This window comes from Chanodichthys erythropterus, chromosome 20 (assembly GCF_024489055.1).
Source record: "Chanodichthys erythropterus isolate Z2021 chromosome 20, ASM2448905v1, whole genome shotgun sequence".
Classification (NCBI taxonomy): domain Eukaryota; kingdom Metazoa; phylum Chordata; class Actinopteri; order Cypriniformes; family Xenocyprididae; genus Chanodichthys; species Chanodichthys erythropterus.
In genome coordinates, this window is record NC_090240.1 from 13,737,375 (window position 1) to 13,755,232 (window position 17,858).

At 37.6% G+C, this 17,858-nt stretch overlaps 2 protein-coding genes across 7 annotated transcripts in view; both read right to left on the bottom strand.

The window, feature by feature from the left end:
• phf20b (PHD finger protein 20, b) overlaps positions 1 to 7,092 on the bottom strand; it is a 28,812-nt gene extending 21,720 nt beyond the window's left edge. The window contains exon 1 of one of the 3 annotated variants that reach the window (XM_067371182.1): positions 6,935 to 7,092. The gene's annotated coding sequence lies outside the window, so the exon portion shown is untranslated. The remainder of the gene's footprint in view (positions 1 to 6,934) is intronic. The other 2 variants (XM_067371184.1, XM_067371183.1) reach the window with 2 other exon arrangements.
• A 5,187-nt stretch (positions 7,093 to 12,279) lies between these two features.
• The window catches only part of arhgap46b (Rho GTPase activating protein 46b), a 103,180-nt gene continuing 97,601 nt past the window's right edge, over positions 12,280 to 17,858 (bottom strand). For all 4 annotated transcript variants that reach the window (XM_067371768.1, XM_067371769.1, XM_067371771.1 and 1 more), the window contains one exon: positions 12,280 to 17,851. In XM_067371768.1, coding sequence (XP_067227869.1) covers positions 17,657 to 17,851 — 195 coding nt within the window. In that variant the 3' untranslated portion in view covers positions 12,280 to 17,656. The remainder of the gene's footprint in view (positions 17,852 to 17,858) is intronic.

Genomic DNA, 17,858 nt, shown 5'->3' on the forward strand with positions numbered 1-17,858 from the left:
AGTAATAAATGACATTATTTTCATTTTTGGGTGAACTAACCCTTTAAAGTTATAAAACGTATTCAGGCAAGACCAGAAAGTGATTTTCTTTGTCTTCTGCTCTTGACAGACAGCAGCAGGAATATTGGACTGCTGCACAAAGTGGGCAGAAATGTTTTACTGTCTTACTGTGAAATTAGAGTTCCGTGTTTTCATTAAAATCAACACATTAATGATTTATCTCTCATCCACCCGCAATTAATTGGAATGCTATTTTTTAATTACTTGGCCCACGAATGGTTCAAGAATGGACACAGACCGGAAACCCGCAACAGAACCGTGTCAGTGGATATCTGAGCATGTGACTGCATGTCTGAGTTTTGTTGACAACCGGAGACGAAATTTGACGGATGCGGCCGCCTCGTAATTCTCTGTGCAGGAAAAACCCTGCAATGGAGGACATCGACGCTGCAAAGAGGACAATGACAACGAGCCGACAGACGAGACAGAGCAGATTATTTTTGATATGAAAAAGTGTCAGCTTTCTAATTGTCAATTTTATTCATTTTTAACCTCACACCACATAATAAACAGCAGAATCGTAAACAGTCATTATGCACAGAACTCTAATAATGGGTCTAACCGATTACTGACTGTCCATCGAAGAGCTCATTACATCACAGAGAGACTACATAATATGTCAAACAAACCAGAACACAGACAACTGACCACAGAAGAGCAGAAATAGATCATGTAGAAATAAACAGAGAGGAATTAAAGAAGATACTTCACTGCCTCATTCAAACCAGAAGTATACTAGACATTTAAGATCTTCTTGGTGATATTTTCATCAAAAATACTTTATTTTGTGTCCTCAGATGAGCGAAGGCCATGAGGACGAGTAATACATGACAGAATTTTAATTTTTGGGTGAACTAACCCTTTAATACTAAAGGGCCAATATTAGTCATATTGAATGTTGACATACAGGGGATGGGCAATGAAACTGTTGGAGGTTTCATTCCTATATATGCGTGGCCTCTTGGCCAATATTCACTGATTTCACATTCTGTCAGTAAGAGCCGAGTGTGAAGGTTGAATTAGCCGTGCAACAGCACAGCTGTACATTAAATATTCATTGCAATCCACACAACATAATGGGAGACATATCAAAGTTAAAAAGAGGACAAATTATTGGTGCGTGTCTCGCTGGTTCATCTGTGACCAGAACATCAAGTCTTTATGGTGTATTATCGAGTGCCATAGTTTCCAGGGTAAAGTTGGCTTATCACCAAATAGGACCAACAGAAGTACTGTCGAAAAGTGCAAATCTTGGACTGTGGACAATGTGAAACATGTATTGCTCTCTGATGAATCCACCTTCACAGAGTTACGGTGGGGAGAAGCCTTAAAGAGGCTTAACACCCGGACTGTTGCTGCCCAGAGCGAAGCACGGGGGTGGATCAGTAATAGTTTGAGCTGCAACATCATTGCATTCCCCACTGTGCTTGATGGACCAGTCACTGCCAAGAACTACCGAACCATTCTGGAGGACCATTGTGCACCTAATGGTTCAAACATTGTACCCTAAAGGAGGTGCCAACATGACAATCCACCAATACACACAGCAAGACTTGAGACAGAATGGTTTGATGAACATGAAAATGTAGTTGAACATCTCCCATGGCCTGTACAGTCACCAGATTTAAATAATACTTTGGGGTATTTTGGAGGAGCAAGTCGGAAAACATTTTCATCCACCAGCATCAGGTTTGGCCACTGTTCTGGAAGAAAAATGGCTTAAAATCCCTCTGGCCACTGTGAAGGACTTGCATCTGTCATTCTCAAGAGGAATTGATGCTGTATTGGTTGAAAAGGAGGCCCTGCACCATACTAACAAATTATTGTGGTCTAAAACCAGATGTTTCAGTTTCATTGCCTAACCCCTGCAATTAGACTGAAAAAAGAATCATGTATTAGCAGCTCAAGAAAGCAATCACATAATTGTTGTTCAACAACATTACTTTTCGAAGACACTATAAATGTACCTGCATATTGATTATTTTATTCATATATGTCTGATAACCCAGTAGGACATGCAAGTAGAGATGCACCGATACTAAATTTATCCATTGATAACGATGGTTGATTATTCAGAGTGATATCTGCCGATATCGATAGTTTGTGGGTTCTGCCTTTTATACCTTCTTTTAAATTAATGATAATTTCATTGTAATTGATAATTAATCATTCTATTTTTTAATTATTATATTTTGAAAGAAATGCAAATAAAAACTTTTTTTTTTTTAACTACTGGCCAATAGCAGATAGTGTGAAAATTTGCTTTTATCAGCCGATACCAATTATTGGCCGATATATCTGTGCATCTCTACATGTAAGAATAATACCAAATCAGATGTGCAGTATACTGGACATTAATTATTATACAGAGCTCATCGTAAATGAATACACCCTCTTTGAAAAGTAACATTTTAAAGTACCTCAAAAAACAATTTCTATCTTCAATCTATCTTTTTCCATTCTTCAAGAATGACCTCTTTTAGAGACTGGATGCTGGATGGAGAGTGATGCTCAACAGAATTCCGCATAGGTGTTCGGTTGGGTTCAGATCAGGAGCCACTGAATCACTTTCACATTGTTCTTCTTCAGAAATCCAACAGTGGCCTTAGATGTGTGTTTAGGATCATTGTCATGTTGGAAAAGTGCACAACGACCCAGGGCACGGAGTGATGGTAGCATCTTCTCTTTCAGTATAGAGCAGTACATCTGTGAATTCATGATGCCATCAATGAAATGCAGCTCCAGACACCAGCAGCACTCATGCAGCCCCACATAAGGACGCTGACACCACCATGCTTCACTGTAGGCACCATGCGGTTTTATTTGTATTCCTCACATTTGCCATCAGTTCCAAAAACATTAATCTTGGTCTCATCACTCCAGAGTATAGAGTCCCAGTAGTCTTCATCTTTGTCAGCATGGGCCCTGGCAAACTCTATTCGGGCTTTTTTGTGCCTGGGCTTTAGGAGAGGCTTCTTTCGTGGACGGCTCCCATGCATGCCATTCCTCTGCAGTGTACACCATATTGTGTCACAGGAAATAATCACCCCAGTTTGGCTTTCTACTTCTTTAGATAACTGCTGTGAACTTGCATGCTGATTTTTTTCAACCCTTCTCATCAGAAGACGCTCATGTCGAGGTGTTAACTTCCGTGGACGACCTGGACGTCTCTGTGAGATGGTTGCAGTTCATTCTTATTAAAATTTATGTACCACTTTTGCTACAATATTCTGACTGATAAGTAAAGCTTTGCTGATCTTCACCTTTCTGGTGTAAAGAAATTATTTTTTTTCTCAGCTCTTGTGACATTTCTCTTCCATGTGGTGCCATTGCTGACAGCATGAAATGGGAAGGGGTTTTAACATCTTTTTATAGTCAGCTGTCTGCTGGACACCTGTGTAATGAAAAATTAGACTCACCTGTGGTTGAATTCTTGTTAAATTAGACGTTTGTAGTCTAAAATTTAGCTTTGCTCCAGAAACTTTCAGTGGGATGTACTATTTTTTGCATCACCCTAATTTGAGTAAAACTGAAAACTGAAAATCTAAGTTATATTATTAACCTTACTTTCATGTTATAAGTTAAACAGATGTTATATTAAACTTAGTATTGTCAACATTATGGAAATTGTTTTTGTGTTCATTGAGATATTGTTAAAATGTTACTTTTCAAAGGGGGTGTACTTATTTACGCTGAGCACTGTAGTTCCTACTACAGGGGGAAAACAAACAAACAAACAAACAAAAAATCATTTAATTTACAGCAATGAACATTTTTTAAAATGAAACCTTGTTTCTCAATCTTAGCACTGAAGTTGTTAAAGGGTTAGTTCACCCAAAAATGAAAATTCAGTCATTAATGACTCACTCTCATGTCGTTCCACACCCATAAGACCTTCGTTCATCTTCAGAACACAAATAAAGATATTCTTGATAAAAAGTGAGGCCTGCATCCCCAGCAATAACACTCCCTTTTTCAATGCCCAGAAAGCTACTAAAAACTAGAGGTAGACCGATTGATCGGCCGGCTGATATATTAGGCTGATTTTTTTCTGCAATTTCTTTCCCTCTGAGGGCTGTGTGTGAAAGAGCAACAGTGCAGTCATTCCTCGTTCACACACACAGCTTCAGTTAACGATGGCACGGGAAAACAGAGCGTTTTTAAAAAAAGTGTAATTACGCTGTAGCCTACTAGAATTGATGCCGGCCATGCTTATCATAAGTGCAACATTTGCATGTGAAAGTAGAAACACATGCAATTCAAACGAAACTTCTGGCTAAAACATGGACGTTAACTTTCCTCATGACGTCATCGCTCGAGGCCAGTGCACTCTAGCAGCAGGCTGCATAATATGAGTGAACATCTTTTATTTTTGTTATCACTTAGATTATGGCCATTTGACTTACAGTATATAAGTGTCTGTCAACAAACAAACAAAAAGGATGCTTCAGAATATTTTTGAGAAGGTGCTTAAAAAGTTGAGCCATATATTATTATAAGAATTATGCTACTACTAAGTTTATTTGACAGTCTATATTTTTGATTACCTGTTTTGTTTATATAATATTTAACACATACATTATTTTTAGTGCACTGATTGGAGAGGCTTGTGTTGTTCAATAAATGTTTAATTTAAGCAATTTTCTGTATTACTTCTTATTAACTATTAGATTTTAGAGTTAAAAGAACTGATTTTTAAAAAAAAACAAAAATCAGCATATATCGGCCGTCTTGATTTCTAAAATATCGGCATCAGCATCGGCCAGAGAAAACCCCATATCGGTCTACCTCTACTAAAAACATATTTAAAACAGTTCATGTGACTACAGTGGTTCAACCTTAAGATTATAAAGTGACAAGAATACTTTTTATGTGCCAAAAATAACAAAATAGCGACTTTATTCCACAATATCTAGTGATGTTTCAAAACACTGCTTCATGAAGCTTCGAAGCTTTACGAATCTTTTGTTTCGAATCAGTGGTTCAGAGCACCAAAATCATGTGATTTCAGTAAACGAGGCTTTGAAACTTCAATATTTCACGTGACTTTGGCAGTTAGATTAACGCTCCGAACCACTGAATCGAAACAAAAGATTCGTAAAGTTTCAAAGCGTCATGAAGCAGTGTTTTGAAATCGCCCATCACTAGATATTGGCCAGAAATACATACCAGAAATTGGTTATTTTGTTATTTTGGCACACAAAAAGTAATCTCATTACTTTATAATAATAAGGTTGAACCAGTGTAGTCACATGAACTGTTTTCACATTAATATGTTTTTAGTAGCTTTCTAGGCATTGAAAAAGGGAGTGTTATTGCAGTCAATGCAGGCCTCATCGAGCCATCGGATTTCATCAAAAATATCTTAATTTGTGTTCTGAAGAGATGAACGAAGGTCTTACAGGTGTGGAACGACATTAGGGTGAGCAATTAATGAGAGAAATTTCATTTTTGGGTGTACTAACCCTTTAATAGTGTATTTTGGAATATTTAAAATGCATTATGGAACGACACGAGGGTAAATTTACTAAATTATGACATAATTCTTATATTTGGGTGTCCCTTTAAGCACTTTCCCAAGGCTGGTAACGTTAGAGTAGGGAAAACATTACAATCTAAACGATATAATTTTGCCAGTATGAAGAGTGGAAAAATGAAAGGAAACTTGGAGCACCATAGACCCTAATGCATTATTACCCTTAAATCAAATAGGAAAGACTGACATCATTGACACTGAAACCCACCGTTGTTTATCAAAAAAAGGTCTTCATCATCATCATCACATGAAAGCGCGTCATCAAAGGCGTCGGATAAGTTTCATAACTGACTCGCGTGCTTATCCAACCCGCCAGTGCTGCGCGCGCAACCGCCGAGCTCGTGTCCGTCCTCGTGGACAGACACGTTCCTACAGGGTGCATACATTTTCAATACGTCATAATCGCGGGAAACCGGCACATTATGTTAAATCAAAGCTTTCACAAACGCCTCAGCTCTCCCACTTAACGGTCATATCGACATGCGCTGGAGCGCGGCGTGACGCATATGGCGCGCTAAACGTTTCCTCTTCGTTGTTTACATTGTCAGGCAAGCGGCTCATCTTTACAAGCCTGTCATAACAAGTCACAATCAGTACACCAACCGACAGAGACTGGAGATAAACGTTTTTATGGCAGGAAGAGGTAAATATAAACGTAAATATCAGAGAATTCATGCATTTGACTCTTCCTCTACTTCTCATGCGAGGAAAACGTGGGTGCAACGTTGCAAACTTGACGCTCACAGCTTTAAGATCGCAGACAAACAGAAAATGCTCTGCGCTATGATCTGAAAATCACAAAAAGCCCTCAAAATAAAGTTAAGTCATTACCATGGCATTTTAAACGGCTATTTTGATATTACATTGTTCAATTGCCGAGAATGATGCGCAACAACAGCAACCCATTTGATTGGTTCAGAGCGCTGACTGACGCGGCCTCCAGCGTTCTGATTGGACCGCGCATCTGTCAATCAAGCCCTGACGCTCAGCGGCCTCCGCTCGGCCTACTCCTTTCTGCATGGGACTGCCGTAAGTACGAGTCGAACAAAGTCTTCCAGCTATTTAAGAAGCCCCGAATGCGAATTTACTCAAATCTACTTAATGACTATGACTATAACTGCCGACCAATTTCATTAATGCACCATTTGACAAAATCAATTTCACGGGTCCCTTTAGCATCAAACAGGGGAACACATGCATGGAGGCAAGTTTCGTTTTAACACAACAGCATCATCATCATCACCACCACATAAACATTATAAAATGTACAATTACATAAAATAAACGACCAAGACAGCTGCTCAATGTTTTGCACTATATAATCACAGCGCCGTTTACCTTTATTGCTGATAAATGAACTCCGACACCAGAGAAAGCAAGTCCAAACGCATGGAGAGTGCTTTAAGTCGCATGCTTTGAGCGCGAGCGCATCCACGCAGTTTGTTTTCTCCGGCGCGAGCAGCAAGGCCGGTGTCCGCGAGGTGGAGCCCGTCTGCGCATGCGCGAAGGGAATTTTTCCTGCTGTCCCAGTTTCCTCATTTTTATGCGTGTTCATGTCGTTTCTCACGCTTCCCATCTAAAAACGACGGGATAGTTTATGCCTGTGGTACAGTATGTAATCCCAAGTCTGCCAAAATTAAAAAAATAAATAAATACATAAAGAAATAGGTAAAGAAATGTAAAAAAACACAAATAAATAAATAAATATATAAATAAATATACATAGAAAAGCCAAAAAACAAAAATAAATAATTATTTATACATTTATTTCCTTATTTATGTACATATTTATTTATTTTTCTTTTATTTATTTATACATTTATTCATTATTTATTTTTAGCTTAATGCACTAAGACAGTGATTTTACAAAAATGTTGAGATCATATTCAGGGCTCATCTGATTTTTTGTAAATAGTATACTTTATTATTATGATGTCTAGTGAGTTTGGTCTGTTAATATCACTGTGCCATGTTAAAGGTGCAATATGTAAGATTTTTGCAGTAAAACCACTGGGCCAGTGTTATATATTTTGTTCACTTGATCACTTACAATATCCCAATGTTTCCAACTATTTGTAAATCGTGAGAAAATCCTCATTTTATCCAAGGCTCTGGGACGTGTGAGGAGTCGCCTCTCAATGGCGTCATACCCGCGTTACCCTCGATTTCCGGGTTTATTTTGTAGAAACCATGGAAACACCAAAGACGCTTTAATATATTTACATGTTTTAATAGGCAAGGGAACAACTGTTCTGATATATTTAAAGACAGAAAACTAATTGTTGTTATATAGCTCAACATCTTTAGTCTTAATGTTTAAATCTAATGTTCTTGATTTTTTGCAAGTACCATGCTTTACCATGCCTCAGAGAAAAACACTATTTTGTGAAGTAGCTAACATAGCATAATCAGATGCAGCTTTATTTTTAGTAACAGTAATACAGCATTTTCTCCATCATACAATACGTTTTAAAATTAACTGCATGTCATTTATCAACACAATCATCCAGCATTTAATCTGATATTGTAAAATGGATCTATCTTACTGCAGTGTGTAACAGTGTCTCACAGCAGCCGCCGAGTGAACGCACAGAGTAACGTTATAACATCATTTTCAACACTCTCAAATGTATCTAATATGATAAACAGAGCTGCGTTACCTCATACTCATGACCGGAAAAGAGGAAGCGGCGCCGGCGACTGTGTCATAATAAAAGTCCCGCTGCTCGTGAGGCGTGTGTTGATCAATCGCTCCAGCTCCTCGTTCAGCTCCACAACACTCGCTCCTGCTCTGCTTCATACTACAGTAACGTTAATAATCACATCCATGATTTCTTCCTGAGTCCTATCCCGATTATTTTGCACCGGCTGTGATGTGAAGATCACGTCTCGAGATTCCACTCTCAAACTTGGCGTCATCAAACTACGCCTTTGTTTTGAATAGGCCTCTAGCGTTGCGTCGTTGTCTTTTGTATTTCCACAGCGATATTACATTTATGAATGAACTGCTCGTTTTAAAATCTTCCCGACCTACTGACATTTGTTAAGACATCTGCTTTAAACATAACAATGCTCATGATAACTTTCATTAACTCTAAACAAGTAAATACACTTAACCAACTAATTATTCTTTGACAGCAATGCCATAGAAATGTACAGAGCTACCGCAAAACGGAAGTTCAAAGACAATTTTATAAAGATGGCGGCACACTTGTTTCTCTGGTAAATAAGCTCTGTATGTGTGCTGGTTCCTTTCTGTGTCCTGACCGGTGTCCGAATCTCAGTCAAACACAAGCCTATTCATTCAAATGATTAATAATGGGAAATAACAAGTGCTTCCATTTCAAAATCACTGTGGCCTTAACGCTTCGCTCTCGCCTACTCTGAGCTCGATTGCCATGTCTGAGGTAAACCACGCCCTCCTCATTACCCTACGGATAAAGAAATGTAAAAATACATACATGTAAAAATAAAGAAATGTAGAAATGAATAAATATGTAAATAAATAAATAAATGTGGAAATAAAAAAAAAAACTAAATTAATAAATGTATAAATAAATAAAATAAAAAGAAAATAATTTATGGAAATAAATGTATAAATAAGGAAATAATTGTATAAATACGGAACTAAATTTATAAATTATTATTATTATTATTATTATTATTATTTTGCTTTTCTTTGTATATTTATTTATATATTTATTATTTATTTTTGCTTTTGTACATTTCTTTGTATATTTATTTATTTTTAGTTTTGGCAGACTTGGGATTATATATGAAATTATAATAATATATGAAATATTTGATGTAGCAGTTATATTGCTGTGAATTTCATGTTTTTCAGTATTTGTTTTTGTAATGTTGCTGTTTTCTAAATATATTTAATTTTAAGTAAATATGTTTTAAAATCATAAGTTGTGATTGTTTTATTCAGTGTTACTATCAGCAAACACAAACAGGTACATTAGTGTTAGTATTCTGAAGCATTAACTGTCCATACATTGCACTTTAAAAACAATCTGTGGATAATCTTGTTGGTGAATAGAATATACTTTTTGGAATATATTTTTTCTTTGTATCTGTCAAAATAGTACAAGATTATCCTACAATATATGTGACATCAAATAAGGGTTAGCACAAACGTAATCTAAATGTAATCCAAAAGTAGTCATTTTAGGTTACCAAAAATGTGTAATCTAAGAGATTATATTATTGATTACAAATTTTGTCATGTAATTTGTAATCAGTAAATGATTACAATTCATAAGTAATCTACCCAGCTCTGTGTGTGTGTGTGTGTGTGTGTATTTATTTAACCCCTCTGTATTAACATCTCAAATTAGATGTTATCTTGGTCACTGTATATAGGTGAATTGCAACAAACAATTTTTGTATTTATTTAGTTTCATGTATTTGAAAAACCTTTTTGTCACTATATAAGTGGGGTAAGTTGACACACAGTGTTTTTTTTTTAGTAAAATATGATGCAGGGGACAGATTTCAGAATTTATAAATAATTATTTTACTTAAAGTTTTGAACTAGGTCTTTAAAAACAATGAATTAAAGTTACTCAGATCCTTGTAACAACTAGCTTCATGTGAAAATATTTCAATTATTTAAAAAAATATATATATATTTTACTCCAGTCATATCACACTTATTTCAATAGTTTAACAACACATTTGCAACACATTGAGTTTCCAGTTAAGTGTGCCACACACATTAGATGTTCAGCCAACGGTCCATGGCGTTTGAGGCCGACACTAGAGCAGACATTGAATTTTACACGGATGAAAACGATGCTGTGAGAGATAGACGTACATGATGTCAGTTAAAGATCTGCAAATACATTTATTAAATCTTTTTAGTGTTTTATTTTGATAATTACATGATTTTACATATTTGTGCAATAATTAATAATTTGTACCCTCTTTTTCATGTTTCTTTAGATCTGGACACAAAATGAGCATCATTGACTATATTCCTCTGTTCAATCAAAACTGACATTGACGCAGCATGGAAAATCCATGACACATGATTAGATGACTACCCTAACTGAGCAAAAACAAAAAGAACAATAGAGCTGACAAAGACACAACGTAGTGAAATACCATGTCGTAAAAATTGAGCTCTTATAAGATTGCCAAAGTTCTTTGGCCTGAAAGAAAAGTATTATATATGGTGCAGAAAAACGACAGCATAGTTTACTGCAAATATAACGTACTATGTTGTTTGCATAATGCTCTCCATTTAAAGCTGCTGTCCGTAACTTTTGGCGCTCTAGCGGTTAATAAACAGAACTGCACGCGTCTTGCAGAAGAACATTGTAGTCGGAGCGACTACTCTATTTATGTCTGGCGAGTCACAGTTACTGTGATACTCCACAGCGGGTCCTACCAGACCAGTCAGAATATAAACACTTATTATAAGTGTACCATAATGATTCAGGGTAAGACAAAAACACTGTTTGGAAAATGGATTCATGTTGTACATTCTCATTATATAATGTTTTGTACATTTTGAACACAAAAAAGTTACGGACAACAGCTTTAATTTGGCTGATTTTGAGCAAACTGTATAGAAAAGGAGTACACTCTAAAAAATGCTGGGTTAAAAAGAACCCAAGTTGGGTTGAAAATGGACAAACCCAGCGATTGGGTTGTTTTAACCCAGCAGTAGGGTTAAATGTTTGCCCAACCTGCTGGGTAGTTTTATTTAACCCAACTATTGTTTAAAAATGACTGTATTGCTTAATTAAAATTAACCCAAAGTATGTTGGAAATGAACATTTATTAATGTTCAATGAATAATTATTAAACAATAAACATTTATTAAATTGCTTATTAATACGTTTATATTAATAAACTATTCAATTTATATTAATAAAATATTAAAGCTTATTAATAAACATTCACCTTTTGTCTATTATTGTTGTCTCTAATTTCATCTGGTTTTTAATTTCCCAACTATTTTGGGTTCATTTTAAGCTAGCCATATAGCAATTTTTAAATAATAGTTGGTTTAAATAAAACTACCCAGCAGGTTGGGCAAACATTTAACCCAACCGCTGGGTTTGTCCATTTTCAACCCAACTTGGGTTGTTTTTAACCCAGCATTTTTTAGAGTGTACAAATGTGCAGATTTCAGAGTTTATTTTTTCAATTCTTTTTTTTTTTTTTCAGATTATGACAGAAATTTGCATTTCTTCAGTTCAGTTAGTGTAACTAAACCGTATATTCAACTTCCCCTTTTTCTCTTGTCCTTCCCCTTTTTTTAGGTTTATCTGTTACCCTGGTTTTGTGGCTGTACCTGATTTTGTTTCTGTACTGTCCGGTGTTTTAGGTGTGTCTATGCACATATATTTGTATATGTACACTAAAATAGAGTAACAGTACTGGAGGAGACTCCGGACTTCACCACAAGAGGTCATGAGAGCTCAGAAGAGCCTTTTCTGTACCTTTGTTTGAGAGGTTTAGTGTATTATTCATCCAGTCTAGACTCATTCTTTTTTTTTTGTAATAAAGTGGCAGTGTAGGTTATAAAATTAGTGCATATCGCTCCATTTGTATTATACCTCAAAAACTGTGCATTTTGTGTGTGGAAAGGCAGAGACAAATCAAGGAAGTGAAACTCAGAGAACCATTTTTGTACAATTATACAAATTTACAAATTTTTATTTCCGAGTTCTTTATGAAACTATGCAAATTTAAACACACATCATCCATGTCATAATTCACTGCTGTCTCCTACACACATTCTCACACAGATAGAACAAAATAAAACAAAAAATCCTTATGGAGAAGTAGAGTGCAGGATGAGTATCAGTGATCTCACAGACGCACAGGTGGAGGAAATGAACTGAGGGGGAAGTGCAACAGAGCCGGGGCTCACTTACTTTCACTCTTCAGCTTTAGAAAACTATTCATCAGATGAGGGCTCTTATATACAAAAGCACAGGCAGAGCACATTGTATCAATAACAAAAGTGATTGTTTTTGTGTATATCAGAGTCAGATGATGGAGGTTCCATTTATAGTAAGTAATTAAGTACGGACTTCAATTTCCACGTGTTCAGATGTTAGAAGTGATGACGCCAAGGCCTGAAACATACCCTTCTAAAGTTAAGCAAGCTCGATTCATATTTCACGCAAATACTCGTTTCATTCTCAGCTTTGCCACAAGGGGCACTATAGCCAAAATGTGCATAAGCTCTATGTTCAGCATTCTCTGTTAGGTAAACAACTGTCATGGCAGCAAGTTTGAAGAGATTCTGAGTAGTTTAATGGCACAGATATGAACATCCGGCTGTGTCTGAAATCGCCCTCCTTTATCCTTACACATTGCACTATTTGAGGGGACAGCCATTTGTAGTGATGTCCAAAACTATAGACATGAGTGTTGCGTCATTTCATTTTTTTTTCATTCACTCCTCCAAGTGAACTATATTATTGGACTAATGTAAGGAATAGTGAATGAGAGTAAAGACCTTAGTGAGGGCAGATGTAGTTTTGCATAGCCAGACCTCCATACTGACGGCATAAGGTCTGGACTCCATAACAGCTTTCAATGGCCAAGGACCGCCCAGAGGCCGTCTGACTGACATGCAAAGCAACCAATCACAGTTAGTTTTGTTTCGCATCATATGTAGGGGCGTGAAAATGTAATGTCGATGTCTCTACAATACCAGACTGGTGTGTAAAACTCTTGGACGTATTTTAAAGAGTCTATGCCGCAAATGTTACATACTTTTGAAATCCGGCGTTTAGTTGATCCTGATAAGCGCTCATTGTCATAGTTGTAAACACAACGGTGTTCTTCTTCCATAAAGGGGTTTGGCATCATGGCATCTTTGTTTCCATGTGGACCGTTACGAACACAACACACGTCTCCCGGACATCCTGTAGAATTCAACCAAATAGATGACTCTGAAGAGTTTCCAGTTAAGTGTGCCACACACATTAGATGTTCAGCCAACGGTCCATGGCGTTTGAAGCCGACACTAGAGCAGACATTGAATTTTACACGGATGAAAATGATGCTGTGAGAGATAGACGTACAGTCTTTACAATGGTGCGTACTGTATAAAGATACTATATCATGTAAAACTCACAACTGAGTTTTTGTCTACTGAAAGTTTATCCACTGAACACACCATACTTCTATCCCTCACAATCGTTTTTTTTTCTTTTTCATTCCTGTCAAAAATTTTTATATAGCATTGCCCTGTCTGAGGTCTAAAGTAGGTGATTTCGGAATTGGCCTCAATCGCGCTTTTGAGGCAAGCAACTCGATCGCCCCCAGGTGGCTGGATGCAGTATAGGTCATAAACCCCGCCCTCACGATGTAATGTAATGGGACGTGAGACAGACTCAACAGTCAAATTACATGTCACAATATATATATATTTTTTTTCCCAAAGATGGTTTCTGTCATTTTAGGCAGTTTTTATCACACTGATGTTAGTTAGTGTTCGTTCTTTAAATAAGTTTGTTTTTAGATATTTGATGCTATAAAAATGCAGGTTTTGACGTCATGATCTTCAAGAGCAGATTGGACTTTAATTTCTACATTAACTGTTTATTTCACAGTTCTGCAGTATTAACCGATTCTGCGGGAGTATGGGCGGGACCTTGTTATCGCGGCTCCACTTCGCACTCACTACTGCACAGACTTGAGCTCCAAGTTCACTATGCGCAGACTCGAGACTCAAGATGCCAGCGCCATATGGCTATGGTCCCAACTCAATTCAGTGACAACTATAAGTAAACCTTCTGTAGACTGATTCCCCTGAAAAGTAAATATTTTGTTTGGGTGTTTAGACTACTAGCCTGACATGGCAACAGTCAAAGACTATAGAATAACACAAGACGCGTCACTCGTATTGTTTTGAATGGGAGAAAGTGTAACGCGCGGGTGTGTCTCATACGTTCTGAAAAGTGAAGCCACGGGCTCTTTGATCGCCCCCTGGAGGCTGGATGCAGTACAGGTCATAAACCCCGCCCTCTCAATGCAGTCGAATGAGACTTCAGTGAAAACTTAAAAATAAATTCTGCTTCAAATAAAACTTTCTGAAAGATGGTTTTGGTCATTTAAAGTAGTTGTTATCACACAGATATATATTCAATTGTTCGTTTTTGTGGTGATTTAGATTTTAGCTAGCAATTTGATGCTATAAAAACGGGGCGTGTCGTCATGATTCGAACTTGATTGACAGCTCAGGTTGTCTGAGGACTGTCGGAGCTTCGAGGGGAGATTGAAGATGTATTAACTAACTGTTAATTTTCGATTTCTTTGTTATTTAACACCAACAAAATGAGTTGTTCAGCAGTAAACTGTACTAACCGACCTACAGGATCTGACGGATCACTGAACCTTTTTCTGTAACATTAAATATGGGTGTTATAAGCTAATTAATAAATGTTATTAGTTAAGATAACACACCTAATGTTAACAATGTCGGGAAAAAGCAGGTGATCGTTATCTGGCAGTTACTTATTATTTTTATGGGTATAAAATAATAATTAGCAGGACAAAACTAATGATAGCTTACTCTAATTACAGCAATCGATCTCCTGTAACGTTAGTTGAACTTGATTTAAAATGGCAGGACCGTTTCTGACGATTTAGAGTTGTTTCTAGAGGCATATTATATTGATTTTATCTACTGAATTTGCTGTTTTAAAAGTATTATTGCTCTAGAAATAGAATAGCCTATTATTTTATAGGTAGAATTTTAAATTGTATATAATTTTTATAGTCTATTTAAAATACATGAATGATGATGCAGTCGTCTGGGCGGAAGTTTGATATCGCGACTCCGCCTCCGGCTCCACTGACGGTTCCTTCTGCGCATGCCCAGGCTCCAAACTTTTTTTTTTTGACGTATTGCGTAACATGTCAGCGCCCATTCGGTCGGCCATTTTGGCTTCAGTTCATTACAATGGAAGGAAGCGACGTCGCGTCGTCCATCTTTTTTTACAGTCTATGGTAACGCGCAATATGGCGGAATAAGTCCCGCCTTCTAAATAAGAGCCAATCGCCGACTGGTAAAGTCTTCGCGTCACTTCAGCGGCCGTTAGAATCACCGGTTTCTATAGAAACAGTCAGGGGCTGTTCACACAGAACGCGTTTTTGTTTTTCTATGTAAACACGTGCTTGACGGACGTGCATGACCGTTACGCTCGCGTCTCGCATCTTTTGCAGCGCCTCTCACATGAGCGCCGCGTTTTCAAGACGCTAAAAGAATTTCAACTTCTACACGCAGCGCCGCTCATCAATGTCAGTTCCAGAACAGTGGACCAGTCAGAAGAACTCGGAGGCGGGGCAAGCGTTGCGAGCTTCTGTTTACAGTAGCAAGTTGGCATGACAACTGTTTTATATGACTGCAACATGGCGGAGGGGGGGCGCTCATTATTATCTTATTTTCTTTTTTTCCATGTCAAAACTTGTATCTGTCAATTCTGCTGTTTGCCTATTTCTTTTATTTCCGTTATTGTCGTTATTGCCTCACGTCTCAAAAGCGCGTCTCGAGACCCTCGCGTTCTACGCTGCGCTTTTTTTAAAACCACTCCTGAGCGCTGCGTCTCGCGTTTTTAGACGCATAGACGCGTTCGGTGTGAACGGCCCCTCAGACGCGCACCTCCAAAGAGACGCGCATTTAGGTCTGCGCATGCGCATTAGCTTGATCCAGCCTGAAAAATGCAGTTTTTTTGTCATGATTCGAGCGTTTAGAAACTAGATCTATGAGCCGGTTGTTGTTTGATTTCTTTGTTGATTTCAAATATGAAATTTGGCGAACAGTTTTGGAGAATTTGATGCCCAGGATGCCCGAGAGGCGTTTCAAAGATGGCCACCGAGTGAAATGACTTGTCTTAAAGGGACTTTGCAACAGCTCAACCAATGGCGTGAGTTATTGGCAGGGCTATCTGTTTGTTTGACCAATGGCAGACAGGAGAAGTGTTTAGGGAAAAAGTAACTGATAAAAACAGTCATTAGTATATTTGTAATTGCATTTGGTGATGTTAGTGGCACAGAAATTGCACTTGGGTTTTAAGTATACTGCACGAACGAAGCACCTTCACATATGTTGGCGATGCTTGCGTAGAGTATGTTTCTTCTAAAACCATTTATTCAACCTGGGCAAATCTGAACACAAAATTCTTGTCCATCTGTTGTTGTTTGGAGCTGCTGGATCAACTGAAACCTAGTCAACTTTCAGCGGGCCAATGAGCAGCAGCTATTTTTGCAAGAGTCTTCCGATCTGGTTCAGTTTGCTACTGTTTCGTTGTGATTAATGATGATTTTGTTAATCATCACTGATGTAAAAAAAAAACACATCTGGAAATAATTTTTCTATTTCCGTATGGGACACCTGGGAAAACTACTGAGGGACAGATTGAAAATTGCTCGAGTTACCCATTCATTTGAAGCCTCTGACAATTCAGAAGCATGGAGAATGTGTTTATGTACATGGGCACTTATGCATCTTATACACTCTCCATTTAAGGCACCAGACCTCAAGCTTTGCAAAGAATTTCAGAGCCGTCCTTATCCACAGCTCTGCGATTATTAATTCACCTCTTCTTGCTGAAGCCTGTAATTCTCCCTGCACTCTTACTTGAGCTTACAAACCTTTGATATTAAATAATCAGAACACTCATACCATATTAAATTAAGAAAATACACTGCAGATCATATTGCATGTGTGTTATTACGATTAAGATTGTCCAAAGGATGCATTTCCCTGCTAATCAATATAAAAGACCAAGAGAAGACACAGGTCATGCATTGGTTTTGTTTCAATGTGTGATCTTTGTGACGTGGAATCAAATTCAGTCAACTGATTCAGTTCAAATAGAGTCCGGCTTCCAGAAGTGTCATAAGTTCAGGATGATTCACATTGAGCCAAAGCTGGAATTTAGGCATTGTCTGAAATAATATTGTGATTGTTTGAAGATCTCTGAGCAGAAGAATGTCCTGTTATCAATCATCTCCCAAGTTGATTCACTCAAATGACTCAATTCTGAGCTATGCCACAAAATAATGAGTAAAACGTGACTGTCAGATTAAGCCTTTGATGAAGCTGGTGTCCAAATGGACGATGAGTATTCGGAGGAAGGACATCTCTTTCCGCGTGTTTTCAAAGATGATTCGAGGATCGTCGGACTGACAGCGCAGGCAGTTTGGAGCCATGACCATCGCCAAATTATTCACATCCATCTTAGTCCTACTCACGTTCACCGGCTGAGCAAAGACCTGGGAT